Raw genomic sequence first — 16207 nt, forward strand, 5'->3', positions numbered from 1 at the left:
CTACATATAGAAGAATCTGTGCAGCCTTTACTCAAATCAGTCTCAAATGATACATTGGGTAGAACTTTGGGATCTTATCCGTAGCTAAGACATCCCAGAATGTTATCCGCCAAAGATGACATCCCTGGAGTCATGAATGTATCAGATGCTGTCTTGGTAAGTCCACGCACTGAAGTGGAACGCGACACTTAATTAAGAACTGAAATGACTGAAAGCAACAGGCTCGCATTTACTCATCAAAATTGTAAACTTAGTAAGTAGTAACCTTCCCCTGGTTAGGAATATAGAGAAGATGGTCTGTCAATAGACACAAAGGAGATGGGAGCTATCCAGAAGGTGGTTCCACCACCTGGTGTCACTACTATGAGAAGCTCACTGGGGTGGTCACCTACAATTCGTACTTTATCCTTAAGCCTCCGACGGTCACAGAAACTACCACAGGAACGAAGAGTGAATGAGGTGAACTTCCAGTGGATATCAAACATATCAAAGCCTTGCAGCAGTTGGAATACTTACTTTCTAGTAATGCTGTTGTGTAGAATTTGATTCCCAATAGAGGTTTTTAAAATTATCCAAGGTTTTGAGGATAAACAATGAAACATATCGGCCTGGATTTTCCTGTTTTGGGTGGAGTGTAGGCTAATTAAGTAGATTTAAAGTGAAACAAGAGTATTCAAGTTGATTCATGTGTCCACTATTCTGACAAGGAGCCTATTCAAAAATACACTAAAGCCTTGTTAAAAGACTCGTGGGATAATTGTTGTGTAATGCAGTATGGCGTTTTGTTCTTACATTTTTGTAATACTTGCTCTCTCTAGGTTTACTCCTTGTTGACATAGAAATTGATACAAGTTTTTTTCGTTTATTACACCATGTTAACTCTTGGGACACTGCCAAGCAATAAAATGATTGACACCATTTTCCTCCCCCTCACAAGGGATTAATTCTGTTTTATTAGTGCCACCCATCACAGCAATAACGCTCCCAACAACCGGCTAAGGGCAGAATAACAGACCATTAATTTTAAGATTGCAAAATGTTCTTGCTTGGTTCACTTTCCCCAGTTTATAATATGATTTGAATTCCCATATTAGATTACATCTTGTAACTCACTCCAAAGCATGCAGCGTCCAAGAATCATGAAATAAATCCTAAATTGTTCCAGCGACGGTGCCAAGCTGTAGCAATCGCCTGTCCCGAAATCTAAAGATAACTGTTTGATGAGAGGTGAAAATTCAGTGTTTATTGGATATTTGTGCTTTATTTGTAGAGAATAACAAGAGTTTCGAAATGTCATCTTTCGTGGAGACAAAGGCTTTGGAACAGCTGACCAAATCTCCAGTGGAATTTGTGGAGTATCCTTTTTATGTGATTGTACACGACCAGAGCCCATCTTATGCACTGACTGCACTTTCCATTAACCGTTCGTTAAAAGTAATTCGATACAGTTTAGTTTAACAGGGAGAGATGTTCTCCAGGGAATCGTGCGATATTAACATACAAACAAGATATTAAACCATTTAAAATAAACGGGTTAATGTCTACTTTAAAGCAGCACAGATAAAGGAACTTCAGATACGTCTATTAATGAGTTTGTGCACCAATAGCACACTGTGCCAAAAATGTGCTTCAGGTTCATTCAGAGTATCTATGTCAGAGTGTTACATTGGGAGTTGGCCTGACATTGATGACATATTTTATTCTGTAATTTTTTGACTACACTTTTTTAAAGAAAACCTGCAAAATGTGTTTACTGTCAGAGAAAGATGGCAGGAACTCCTGAAAAATGCATGAAACACCAATGCATCGGAACACGAAACTGAGTGGAGGAGTTGTGTTTTTTTTCGGGGGGGTGTGGCGGGTGGGTGGGGAGGCGGGGGGCATGTGGGGGGGTAGGTGGGTGGGTGGGGGAGAGGGTGGGATGAAGGGTATTTTGAATTTTAACATATGTTTTAGTGGTGGAGTAGATTTTTAAACTATAGATAACAATCTTCTCATTCTGAATCCAAATGACCAGTGGCCCGCATCCTGTCCTGTTCAAAAAAAGTGATTGTAAAAAAATTATAAATTTATATTTACATAATTATATTTATATATTTATGATTATATAAAATAATAAAAAAGCTGTTCATCTAGATTATGACCACCGGTTGGAGCTGCATCTTAACAGACACTGTAGCAGTAGCAAGAAGCAAATGTGATTCGATTAGTTTTTTCTTAGATGCCCAAATTTTTAAAAATTGTTTTTATTAAGTATAATGCAATAAGTTAAGGATGTGATACATATGTTTAGGCAGTTTATTCAGTACTTATACACAACATGCACTGCTGATCAAAAAAGATTTTTCAATTTCGATTTGATAGCAGTGTTCAAAATCGTGAAGGGCTTTGATAGAGTAAATAAGGAGAAACTGTTTCCAGTGGCAGAAGGGTCGGTAACCAGAGGACACAGATTTAAGGTGATTGGCAAAAGAACCAGAGGCGACATGAGGAAAAAAAATTTACACAATGAGTTGTAATGATCTGGAACGCACTGCCTGAAAGGGCGGTGGAAGCAGATTCAATAGTAACTTTCAAAAGAGAATTGGATAAATACTTGAGGGGGGACAATTTACAGGGCTATGGGGAAAGAGCAGGGGAGTGGGACTAATTGGATAGCTCTTTCAAAGAGCCGGCACAGGCACGATGGGCCGAATGGCCTCCTTCTGTGCCGTATCATTCTATGATTCTATGAATTTGTAAGTCCCTTTCGGAAGCTCCTGTTTTAACTTTTTTGGAAACGAAGGGGGAAAATGACAGGATCAGATTTTGTAGGTTCACCTTTGACTTTAAGGCAATTTCTAAAAGAAAGTCTTCAAGAAAGAAATTTTTCCACGATGTGGAGTTTCTTCCAGAGGCGTTTGGTCTTTAACAATTGCATGTTTATTGCTGCAGCAAGTTTCCTGAATCCAACTTGTTTTGGTTTTCCAACTGTCAAGTATTTTAATGACCTCATTTAGTGCCACTTTTACTGTTTTGGTAGGGGAACCATAGTCATTGGGGCAAGAACTTTTTTGGAAGCTTTATTGCTTCAACACGGCACGATCTTCAACCCTGGGATGGAGAAGGTCCAAAATAATCCTGTGTCATCTTCATTGTGATTGTGCCATTCAACTGATGCACTGATGTCCTGACGATGCGGTTAACTCACTTTGATGGGAGACCATTGAACGTGTGACAAACTGCTTTGCCACCATTTACACGGTGCCCACCAGATTGCAATGCCAGCCATCGAACAGTTCTTCTCCTGAGTGAGTGTGATTCTTTCGAGGGTGTGCGCTCCCGAATTATGAAGAACGCACTGACTTGTGCGTTCTGCAGACAGCCAGTCACCAATTCCCCGGTTCCTCTCATGGTGATTGTATTTGTAGTATCCTTTAAGCTTCCATCTGAAAAAAATCCGAGTCCTTCATTTTCTGTTTACTTTTCCTTAGCAAATGCTCTGCAGATATAATAAGAGACAGCTGAGCCGCATTTATCCAAAGGGAACCCGAGTGGATTCCTCTAACTACATGCCTCAGGTATTTTGGAATGCTGGATGTCACCTGGTAGCCCTTAACTTCCAGACATTAGGTGAGTAACGCTGTGTAGAAGGTTCAGTTACATGAAAATGAAGCGTCTGAGCCAAATCAGCACTTTTAGAGATTAACTAACAGGAGGGTCATTTTCGGAGGCTCTGCTCCCAGCGTGGAGCCATGCCAGCAACAAGTGCGCGTCGGAAAAGTGGGGAGGCAGTGTCGCAGTCCTGAACCGAATGCTGCGCTCACCCCAGGCGAGAGTACTCATTAAATTACACTCATTAAATTAAATTAAATTCCATGTTTTCGAAGGGTATGCTGATAGGGTTAGATGAAGTAGGGAGGGAGGTCACTCGCGTGGAACATAAACGCCGGCATAGACCAGTTGGGCCGAATGGCCTGTTTTTGTGCTGTGGACTCGATGTAATGGAGCCTAGTGCGTTCATTTGACATTGTCAGTGATAGAAGCATGTGATAGAAGCACTAATATTATGATTCAACTATCAGGCTGTCAAATCAAAGAAAAACAATTTAAAATGTTTAATAGGAGCCTCTGTTGCCTCTCCATGACCATTATTTAGCAACTGGGTGGGTGGGCTGAGCAAACTATAGCTGCATGTTGTAGCCCAAAATTTTTAAAAGACCCTTATGGAAAATGAGATCACAAAACGTTTATCTTTTATTTATAAAACAAATTACAAATACAGCTGCTTCAAAGCCAAATAAGATAAAATGTTCAAACAAAACGTTTTGTTTACATTGAATATCTACCCGAGCCTATTAAAAACAGTCTGGTGTGGAATTGAACCACATAGGCTTTGTGCTGAGTTAGTTAATCTCACCAGAATTCCACATTTGGCCTCAGTGTTGCTAGACAAAGAAGGGAGGGGGGGGAAACAAAGATAGATTTAGTGTGCTTCCACTCCTGATTGTTACTGGACGGCGCCAGTATAAAATGCACTGCACACACCTGGGGTGATGATGTTGCTGGATGACATTCACTAATAAGGCTGCCATGTGAAGGATTTGGGTGAGATACCAGAAGGTCTCTGCTGCTCGTGGAAATTCAACCCCAGCACGAAACACTGCATTCAGGAGAGGAGGGAGAAAACGGAAAGGAAAAGGAGGTGTAAATCATCACTACTTTTTGTTTTTTGTAAACAATTTTACAACACCAAGTTATAGTCCAGCAATTTTATTTTAAATTCACAAGCTTTCGGAGGCTTCCTCCTTCCTCAGGTGAACGTTGTGGACCACAACATTCACCTGAGGAAGGAGGAAGCCTCCGAAAGCTTGTGAATTTAAAATAAAATTGCTGGACTATAACTTGGTGTTGTAAAATTGTTTACATTTGTCAACCCCAGTCCATCACCGGCATCTCCACATCACTTTTTGTTTGTCATCACAAAATTCTGACGGGTCCCAATGCCCATAGTTATGGTCAAATGTAAGGAATCTTACAACACCAGGTTATAGTCCAACAGTTTTATTTGAAAATCACTGTTGGACTATAACCTGGTGTTGTAAGATTCCTTACATTTGTCCACCCCAGTCCATCACCGGCATCTCCACATCATAGTTATGGTGAAAGTGCTGATTTGAATTCCTTCTTTTTTCATTTCTGCATCAACATGATACGCCATTTATACCAAAAGGAAAAATCAAAATATGATAAGTAACAAGCATCTTTACTTTCTTTCTTCAATAATTTACTCAGACCTGGCTATGCAACTGAACATGGGGATGTTTGAACACAATGGGAAAAGTGGCTTCCGCCTGAAACCAGAGTTCATGAGACGGACAGACAAACACTTCGACCCTTTCACTGAAAGCACCGTTGATGGGATTGTGGCCAACACCCTTTCAGTAAAGGTGTGAAGCTCTCATTTTTGATGGTGATTTTAAAAGGTGTTTATAACGTTGTGGGGGCAAAATTGGTTCTCGACAAAAACGCTAAACGGGCGATAGTGAATTGGCAGCACGTTTTACACCAGGTATTGAAAACAGGCAGTCGATTCACCATCACCTGAATCACGTTTTTACCAAGGACCAATTTCACCCCATAAGTATCTGAATTCATCTTGGTTTTTGTTATGAATCAAAACTTTAAAAATACATTTTTATTAAATTTGTACTCCAATTAAATTATCAGTTGTACGAATACGAACTAATAAACCTTTGAAATGATCAATTTCTCGAACAATTGATATATCCCAATGTCGGTCACTGTATTCCGAACTTTAGATTACCCAAGCATTACTTCCACACCTTCTACTCCACTGTTGACTCTCAGTTGGGTGCAGTTTTGATGATGTCATGTTTCGGGACTTTTTCAACACTTTTACGCAGAAAGGATTTGCAAAAAAAAAGTTACTTTCAAATATTGAGGTTTTTAAAGCAAACTCTATTTACACAAGTTTAAAAAAAAGACACTGAGACAATAGGTGGTTAAAATGCGGATGGTTAGCTTTGATGTTGTTTCCCCATAGACTGTAAATAATAAGTAATTCATTAGCCTGTCTTGCCAATTAATAAACACCTCACACCCATTATGTTGGGAAGTCTCTGGACCTGGTTGCTTTGGCAGCCCTTCTTTTCTGGCTATGATTCAGGTCACTAGGGAGTTCTACTGTTACAATCCTGGGCTACACTACTGTACAATTAGATATTGGGCAGTATGGGCACACCCCTAAATTTAAACTGCTCAGACTGCTTAGGGGCATGAGTAGCACTGCAGTACCTGAGAGAATGTACTGACAAGACCTGAATTTGCAAGTGCCCTTGGATACCACTGACATCTGAGCCCTTTTCTCAAAGCTACTATTAGCTAAAATATATAAAAGTATTTCATAGAAATAAAAAATCATATTCAAATACTTTAGCATCTGTAGTTGTTATGTTACCATCCTAAAATCCTTGACTATTTGTCCATTATGCTTACTTACTGTGCAAGTGTCTCTTAATTAATGGTGTATGCTTGAGATTATACAAGATTATACAAGATGGAAAGAAGTGCGCCTGAAATTCAGGCGCACAAATGCAGTTTCTGTCACACTTCTGGCCAGGTTGCAGTGACGGAGAGGGAGCAGCTCTGAGAAAATTCTGGCCATAGGTTTCACGTTCATTATATTCCACATGGCATGTTGGGCTGGGGGTAAGTTTAGTAACTCGGAAAATCAGAAGTATGAGAGGTGGGAAGGGGCGGACAATTGCGAGGCCCAACATGGAAGATACTTGTGATGGACCAGATCCACGGGCACATCAGACTCAATGGGGTAGAGTTTCCATTCGTTGACACCAGTGATATCAGTGCAATCGGCCGAACAGTGCAAAAGATTGGGGAATTTTAAACGTAAGTGAGTTACACGCAAAAATCACTTCCGTTCGTGTTATCCGTGATCTTTTACTCTGCTTTAAGTTTCAGTTTACCCAGATCAGGCCCCGCCCACAAAACCGGCCACGCCCCCAGGTCGACATTGCCAGTTTCCGCCGATTGGGCTGGTTCAGGAAGGCTCTTCATATTGAGCTCATCTTCTGAGGCGCACAGGCACTAGTAGGCACGTTTTCAAAGTTTTTTCATATCAAAAAATATTTAACTTACTACGAAACTGATGAGTGTACACCAATGAAACTACTAAATGGTTCAGTATAGTTTTTTAATGTCATTTTGAGTGATTTTAACTCAGGTTGCTCACAGGTGGAGGACTGGACACCCTTATTAAAATTGCTTATTTTTGGTGATAAACCCTTTTTCAGCTGTATTAATAAAACTGTAGCAGGTTACCACTCTTAAATACATCAAGGCACAGTTTTTAATGGAAATGAAAAAAAAGAAATGATTACATTCTGTTACGCTGCCCGATTGCGCTGGTTCATGGAAGATTTTACATTTGTGATAATGCAAATGAATTTTATCGGAAATTTGAACTGTGATCTAACCAGTGCAATTTCAAGCGCATTTTGGACGCAATTTCCCGATTGCGTCCAAAGCGGAAACTCTACCCCAATGAGTTTAACGTTTTACAATTGGTTGGTAAATGTTAACGGTCAATGGTACTGACCTACATTGGAAATAAATAAACAACTGAATCACCTGGTGAATCTGTTTACGTCACAGTTATAGCCTTCCCTGAAATGCCTCCTTTAATTGAGGGGTTAAATTATTTTCTTTCTTACCTGCCCTGAACAAAATCCGTTCCTTGTGCTCTCATCGCTGATTCTTTCTCTGCTTTAAAGAACTGAAGATGCAGATGGAAAGGTGATCTTCTCAGGCAAAAGTCCATCAGAAAGTAGTCATCCTTCTTTGTGTGGGAATCTCTCTGATTCTCATGGTTTGCAGTGTTTAGATTAACTGAGGTCGTTGGAGCGCACCTTAATTCAATGAACGATAGCCATTACACCTTTACTCAAGGTAACGAATGTTAGATCGCTATTAAGATATATTTTTTGTTGTTTCCTTCAGATACTCTCTGGTCAGTTTCTTTCTGACAAGAAAGTTGGGACTTACGTGGAGGTAGACATGTTTGGTCTACCTGTGGACACAAGACGGAAAGCTTTCAAAACAAAAACATCACCAAACAATGCTGTGAATCCGATCTGGGAAGATGAGCCTATTGTGTTTAAAAAGGTTTGTACTTTAACTTTTGAGTCAATTCAATATAGCAATATTTTATTCAACCATAATTAAACTTATTTTTTTTTTAATTTGTGATTCTGAGACAAAAGGCAGCACGCATCATCTCAAAAAAGTATATACACACCAATGTTTAATCTCTGGCACATTGCTTGGAAAGTTATACAATTATTTAATACCAGTGGATCTCCATGGCATTGCTCATAATAGATCAGAGTTTACACTGTTGCAATAACGCTGCTGGGATGGGGAGGAGATACAAGGAGGGATATGCTCGGAGTCAATTAAGTAATTGTTTTTCATTAGTTCCTGGAACACGTTGGCAGATCTTCCATGGCATTGCTCACAGTGAGTCAGAAGACACACTGTTTTGTTTTAATAATGGTGTTTTCTTCCATGTAATGCACAAAAAACTACGAAGCCCACAGATTTCTCCAGCCGCTTTCCCCATTATTATATTTTCTACCTCTCAATTACGCTTTGCTGCTGTTTTACTTCGAGTCGGTCAACAGAGTGTGATGGCTTAAATGAGACATGATGTGGAGATGCCGGTGATGGACTGGGGTTGACAATTGTAAACAATTTTACAACACCAAGTTATAGTCCAGCAATTTTATTTTAAATTCACAAGCTTTCGGAGATTTTCTCCTTCCTCAGGCAAATGTTTCAAGGGCTCCTTGAAGCCTACGCATTTATACATATAGAACAATACATGGTGTTTACAGACTGCCCCTGCAACTGCCCGTTGCCAAGGCAATCACCGTGTTCAGACAGAGAGGTGTCACCTGCAGAACCCCCGAATACACATTCAACAAAAAAACAAACAGGGAAAAAAAACAGAGAAAAAAAACACAGAGAGAGGCAGAAACATCCGGAAGGCAGAGAGAGCCAGCAAATGACCCATTATATTAAAAACAGATAACATTTGTTCGCTGGTGGGGTAACGTGTAGCGTGACATGAACCCAAGATCCCGGTTGAGGCCGTCCTCATGGGTGCGGAACTTGGCTATCAATTTCTGCTCGACGATTTTGCGTTGTCGTGTGTCTCGAAGGCCGCCTTGGAGTACGCTTACCCGAAGGTCGGTGGATGAATGTCCATGACTGCTGAAGTGTTCCCCGACTGGGAGGGAACCCTCCTGTTTGGCGATTGTTGCGCGGTGTCCGTTCATCCGTTGTCGCAGCGTCTGCATGGTCTCGCCAATGTACCATGCTCTGGGGCATCCTTTCCTGCAACGTATGAGGTAGACAACGTTGGCCGAGTCACAGGAGTATGAACCATGCACCTGGTGGGTGGTGTCCTCTCGTGTGATGGTGGTATCTGTGTCGATGATCTGGCATGTCTTGCAGAGGTTACCGTGGCAGGGTTGTGTGGCGTCGTGGACGCTGTTCTCTTGAAAGCTAGGTAGTTTGCTGCGAACGATGGTCTGTTTGAGGTTGGGTGGCTGTTTAAAGGCGAGTAGTGGAGGTGTGGGGATGGCCATAGCGAGGTGTTTGTCCTCATTGATGACATGTTGAAGGCTGCGGAGAACATGGCGTAGTTTCTCTACTACTCGCCTTTAAACAGCCACCCAACCTCAAACAGACCATCGTTCGCAGCAAATTACCTAGCTTTCAAGAGAACAGCGTCCACGACGCCACACAACCCTGCCACGGTAACCTCTGCAAGACATGCCAGATCATCGACCATGCAGACGCTGCGACAACGGATGAACGGACACCGCGCAACAATCGCCAAACAGGAGGGTTCCCTCCCAGTCGGGGAACACTTCAGCAGTCATGGACATTCATCCACCGACCTTCGGGTAAGCGTACTCCAAGGCGGCCTTCGAGACACACGACAACGCAAAATCGTCGAGCAGAAATTGATAGCCAAGTTCCGCACCCATGAGGACGGCCTCAACCGGGATCTTGGGTTCATGTCACGCTACACGTTACCCCACCAGCGAACAAATGTTATCTGTTTTTAATATAATGGGTCATTTGCTGGCTCTCTCTGCCTTCCGGATGTTTCTGCCTCTCTCTGTGTTTTTTTTCTCTGTTTTTTTTCCCTGTTTGTTTTTTTGTTGAATGTGTATTCGGGGGTTCTGCAGGTGACACCTCTCTGTCTGAACACGGTGATTGCCTTGGCAACGGGCAGTTGCAGGGGCAGTCTGTAAACACCATGTATTGTTCTATATGTATAAATGCGTAGGCTTCAAGGAGCCCTTGAAACATTTGCCTGAGGAAGGAGAAAATCTCCGAAAGCTTGTGAATTTAAAATAAAATTGCTGGACTATAACTTGGTGTTGTAAAATTGTTTACAATTAAATGAGACAGGATGTAAATGTGTCGTGTACAGTAAGGGCACTTTATATGCCAGACTTCAAGTATATGTAACCAGCAGAAGTTCTAGGGTGTTTTCACAGAAGAAGGCCATTCGGCCCTGAATATTGGCTAGGACAACCAGGGAAAACTCCCCTGCTCTTCTTCGAAGTAGTGCCATGGGATCTTTTACATCCACCTGAGTGGACAGGCGGGACCTCGGTTTAATGTCTCACCCGAAAGACGGCGCCTCCAACAGTGCAGCACTCCCTCAGCACTGCACTGGAGTGCCAGCTTAGATTTTTGTACTCAGAGGCGAGAGTCCTACCCACTGAGCCACGGCTGATATTTTTCCTCCCAATAAAGTAGAGAGAGATTCCTATAGGGTCACCCATGGCCCCAATGTGTAGGGAGGCAAACGAGAAGTGGTTGTGCCTAAAGACATTTCAATCACTGAGTTAGACATTAAAAAAAAGGTTTTTTAAAAATCTTGAAAATATAAGTCAAAAGCAAACATTTAAATTGCTGACTGCCTTTTAAATTTTTTTTCCACCTGGCATAGACTGGCAACGTTGGATGCTCAATTCACATGAGCGAAAGTTTGAAAGAGTGTGGTTCTGGCAACAGGAAATAGTACATACATTGAAATGGTATCTTTGTGGCAGGAGCTCCAAATCCAACAACAACTTGCACTTATAAAGCGCCTTTAACGTGGTGAAACATCCCAAGGCACTTCAGAGAAACGTTATTAAACAAAATGTGACACTGAGCCACATAAGGAGGTATTAGGACAGGTGACCAAAAGCTTGGTCAAAGAGGTAGGTTTTAAGGAGTGTCTTAAAGGAGGAGAGAGAGGTAGAGAGGTTTAGGGAGGGAATTCCAGGGCTTAGGGCCTAGGCAGCTGAAGGCTTAGCCGCCAATGGTGGAGCGATTAAAAGCGAGGATGCGCAAGAGGCAAGAATTGGAGGAGTGCAGCGATCTAGGAGGGTTTTTTTTTATTCGTTCATGGGATGTGGGTGTCGATGGCCAGGCCAGCATTTATTGCCCATCCCTAATTGCCCTTGAGAAGGTGGTGGTGAGCCGCCTTCTTGAACCGCTGCAGACCGTTTGGTGAAGGTTCTCCCACAGTGCTGTTAGGTAGGGAGTTCCAGGATTTTGACCCAGCGATGATGAAGGAACGGCGATATATTTCCAAGTCGGGATGGTGTGTGACTTGGAGGGGAACGTGCAGATGGTGTTGTTCCCATGTGCTTGCTGCTCTTGTCCTTCTAGGTGGTAGAGGTCGCGGGTTTGGGAGGTGCTCTTTGAAGAAGCCTTGGGGAGTTGCTGCATTGCATCCTGTGGATGGTGCACACTGCAGCCAGTGGTGAAGGGAGTGAATATTTAGGGCGGTGGATGGGGTGCCAATCAAGCGGGCTGTTTTGTCCTGGATGGCGTCGAGCTTCTTGAGTGTTGTTGGAGCTGCACTCATCCAGGCAAGTGTAGAGTATTGCATCACACTCCGGACTTGTGCCTTGTAGATGGTGGAAAGCTTTGGTGAGTCAGGAGGTGAGTCACTCGCCACAGAATACCCAGCCTCTGACCTGCTCTTGTAACTACAGTATTTATGTGGCTGGTCCAGTTAAGTTTCTGGTCAATGGTGACCCCCAGGATGTTGATGGTGGGGGATTCGGTGATGGTAATGCCGTTGAATGTCAGGGGGAGGTGGTTAGACTCTCTCTTGTTGGAGATGGTCATTGCCTGGCACTTATCTGGCGCGAATGTTACTTGCCACTTATGAGCCCAAGCCTAGATGTTGTCCAGGTCTTGCTGCATGCGGGCACGGACTTATTCATTATCTGAGGGGTTACGAATGGAACTGAACACTGTGCAATCATCAGTCATCAGCGAACATCCCCATTTCTGACCTTATGATGGAGGGAAGGTCATTGATGAAGCAGCTGAAGATGGTTGGGCCTAGGACACTGCCCTGAGGAACTCCTGCAGCAATGTCCTGGGGCTGAGATGATTGGCCTCCAACAACCACTACCATCCTCCTTTGTGCTAGGTATGACTCCAGCCACTGGAGAGTTTTCCCCCTGATTCCCATTGACTTCAGTTTTACCAAAGGTTCTTTGGTGCCACACTCGGTCAAATGCTGCCTTGATGACAAGTGCAGTTACTCTCACCTCACCTCTGGAATTCAGCTCTTTTGTCCATTTTTCGACCAAGGCTGTAATGAGGTCTGGACCTGAGTGGTCCTGGCATAACCCAAACTGAGCATCGGTGAACAGGTTATTGGTGTGTAAGTGCCACTTAATAGCACTGTCGACGACACCTTCCATCACTTTGCTGATGATTGAGAGTAGACTGATGGGGTGGTAATTGGCCGGATTGGATTTGTCCTGCTTTTTGTGGACAGGACATACCTGGGCAATTTTCCACATTGTCAGGTAGATGCAAGTGTTGTAGCTGTACTGTCAGCGAGCACAGAGGAGATGGGAGAACGGGACTTGGTGCGAGTTAGGATACAGGCAGCAGAGTTTTGGATGAGCTCAAGTTTATGGAGGGTGGAAGGTGGGAGCAGCCAGGAGAGCATTGGAATAGTCAAGTCCAGAGGTAACAAAGGCATGGATGAGGGTTTCAGCAGCAGACGAGCTGAGGCGGGGGCGGAGGCAGACAATGTTACGGAGGTGGAAATACCTACCAGAAAATGCACAGCATGTTCATTATGGGCAGTGATTTGACATAAGTGTCCCCTGCCCATAACTCTGGGGTAGTCACACTCTCTTTATGCACCTCTGTGGGTTTGTAATCAAGCCAAAAATCAACCTTGTAGTTTTCAATCTAAAGCATCTTTCTAACTTTTGTGTCCTCTTTTGTCCTTCCCAGGCTCGAAAGGCATCGAGCACTTTTTAATTAGTTCAGAGGTTTGGCTTCATTTGATTCAGAGTCCATTTGTACAGGATATGTGCAGGACATTTATTTCGGACTGTTGAACAGGATTCTTCAGCAGTTCAGCTGACTCAACCTGAATAAATTCCTGCATGTACGTCAGCAGCTCTCTTTTTTTCTGGTGTTTGAAAAATGACGCTGACTGTTGGAATATATGGATCTGACTATCAGAGTCACAACCCTTGATTTTTTTTTGCCAGTCTGATCACCAGTGGGAGTGTGATAGTGTAGGCAAATTTTTCCGATGTTGAGACACAGTATCGTATTTATGGCGGACTCACATTGGTATTGCCGCCTAAAATTTGGAGCTCACCACTGAGATTGGGGGGAAGGGGAAACGGGGGAAGTGATTATTGCAGGAATCGGATGTCTGCGGCAGCTTAAAGGGCCAGGCAGCCATCCCCAAATGAAAATATGTCGGTGCCTCTGATAAAGTTGTAAAAAAAAAATCTGCCACCGTGGAATTGTTCACTGATCATTCCTTCGTCAATTCACCTTTGTCTGTGGCATTTTTAAATACTTTAATGGGTTATTTAATGCATCTGTCGTAAGTGAAGCCAAATAATCACTGCACATGTTAAATTGGGCAGCGATCCAACATAATGGGTCCCAACCCAATTTTCCACTCCTGCATGCTTCATTACAACTAATAATCCAGTGGGATTTGAGAGGAAAATCCTGCCCAAAGTCTTAATCGAGCTCAACTTTTGTTCAATATCCTTGGATTCAACCCTTACCTCCTGTCCATTTGTATTAAATTGATCAATAATTGGCAAAATGGGGGTCTGTAATCTGGGCAGAACAAGATTCTTATGTGTATATAGTGCCACATACATATCAAGGCTGAGTCCACTGAACTGCTGCTCGTGTGCGCTAAACTTTATCCACATCAATATCAGACTGATCATTAGAACAGGAGTAGGTCATTCAGTCCCTCGGGCCCGTCCCGCCATTCAATTAGATGATGGCTGATCTGCACCTCAACTCCTTTTTCCCGCCTTTGTTCCCTGTCCCTCGCTAACCTTAGGGCTGGTGGTTAACGAGCAAACTGGTAGGCCGGGTAACAATCTGGGTGAGACGGCCAGGAGGCACTCTGGGTGGGTGATCAAGCCCACGTGCTGGCAAGCAATTGGGTGGGCAAGCAGGCAGAAGCACTTGGGGCAAGCGAGCAAGGGGCAGGCCTGGGAGCAGTCAGGGTAGACAGGCAGGAGACCTTTACAAATAATCTGCCTCAATTCTCCCCATTGGTTTTCCCCTCAGCTGCATAATGACAAAGTGGCCCCGTCATTCATTTGTCCAGGAAAATAGAGCATGGAGGTAAAGTGACGAAGCATTTGATTGCTGATTTGGGTTAGCAAGAATGCATTGAAGTCTAAACCCAGGCCTGCACATTCAGAGTAAAAACCAAACCAGAGTAATGTTCTCCAGTGAGGGGGTGACAGGGAAAGTAAGAACAGTAAATAAAAACATTGCTGTGTTAATTAACATGAATTGCATAAACAAACAACCTCCTGTGAATATTTATTTACCTCAGATAAATTACAAAAGTTCATGTCTCCATAAAATTCAGTTACCTTTCAGGCTTATGGGGTTTTCCATCGCTAGTGATAGGATTGCTAACCAGCAAGTCTTGGTATGTTCTGTGAATGGCTAATATTGCTGCCAATTGTTTAAAAAAAATCATGGAATGTCGTTACGCAGCCCCCGCGCCCACCTACAGAATGTGTTGATGAATAGACTCAGAAGGGTACGTCCTTCAATCCTGCATTCTGAGCCCAAAATGAAGAGGAGGCACATTCCCACGAGGCAGAAGGGCAACTAAAGCCAGAGCTCCCTGGATGAGAAGAGAGAGAGTGAGTGAGATGAAACAGAAAAAATGGGCGAATGGCAGATATCACGTTGATAACACAAGTGAGAATCAGGCAGAATATAGAAAGTTCAGAGGGGAAGTGAAAAAGGAAATAAGAGGGGCAAAGAGAGAGTATGAGAATAGACTGGCGGCCAACATAAAAGGGAATCCAAAAGTCTTCTACAGGCATGTAAACAGTAAACGGGTAGTAAGAGGAGGGGTGGGGCCGATTGGGGCCCATAAAGGAGATCTACTCTTGGAGGCAGAGGGGATGGTCGAGGTACTAAATGAATACTTTGCATCTGTCTTTACTAAGGAAGAAGATGCTGCCAGAGTCTCAGTAAAGGAAGATATAGTTGAGATACTGGATGGGCTAAAAATGGATAAAGAACAGGTACTAGAAAGGCTAGCTGTACTTAAAGAAGATAAGTCACCCGGTCCAGATGGGATGCATCCTAGGTTGCTGAGGGAAGAAAGGGTGGAAATTGCAGAGGTACTGGCCATAATCTTCCAAACATCTGTAGATACAGGGGTGGTGCCAGAGGACTTGAGAATTGCAAATGTTACACCTTGTTCAAAAAAGGGTGTAAGGATAAACCCAGCAACTATAGGCCAGTCAGTTTAACATCAGTGGTGGGGAAACTTTTAGAAACGATAATCCGGGACAGAATTAAGTCACTTGGACGAGTGTGGATTGATTAGGGAAAGCCAGCACGGATTTGTTAAAGGAAAATTGTGTTTAACTAACCTGATAGAGTTTTTTGATGAGGTAACAGTGGGCAGATGAAGGCAATGCAGTTTATGTGGTGTATATGGACTTTCAAAAAGCATTTGATAAAGTGCCGCATGGTAGGCTTATCGTCAAGATTGCGGGCCATGGAATAAAGGGGGCAGTAGCAACATGGATACAGAATTGGCTAAGTAACAGGAATC

General features: G+C 43.1%; 1 protein-coding gene and 1 long non-coding RNA gene across 4 annotated transcripts in view; one reads left to right on the forward strand and one right to left on the reverse strand.

Moving 5' to 3' along the window:
• Nucleotides 1-16207, forward strand: part of plcb1 (phospholipase C beta 1) — a 646154-nt gene that overhangs the window by 519856 nt on the left and 110091 nt on the right. For all 3 annotated transcript variants that reach the window (XM_067989433.1, XM_067989434.1, XM_067989436.1), the window contains exons 18-21: nucleotides 1271-1355; nucleotides 3488-3612; nucleotides 5275-5429; nucleotides 8020-8184. In XM_067989433.1, coding sequence (XP_067845534.1) covers nucleotides 1271-1355; nucleotides 3488-3612; nucleotides 5275-5429; nucleotides 8020-8184 — 530 coding nt within the window. The remainder of the gene's footprint in view (nucleotides 1-1270; nucleotides 1356-3487; nucleotides 3613-5274; nucleotides 5430-8019; nucleotides 8185-16207) is intronic.
• Nucleotides 4337-15227, reverse strand: LOC137324760 (uncharacterized). Its single transcript, XR_010963717.1, has 3 exons — nucleotides 15000-15227; nucleotides 7734-7928; nucleotides 4337-4642 (listed from the first exon to the last, which is right to left on the reverse strand). It is a non-coding gene; the product is annotated as an uncharacterized lncRNA (long non-coding RNA).

The sequence above is a fragment of the Heptranchias perlo genome, chromosome 8 (assembly GCF_035084215.1).
Source record: "Heptranchias perlo isolate sHepPer1 chromosome 8, sHepPer1.hap1, whole genome shotgun sequence".
Lineage (NCBI taxonomy): Eukaryota > Metazoa > Chordata > Chondrichthyes > Hexanchiformes > Hexanchidae > Heptranchias > Heptranchias perlo.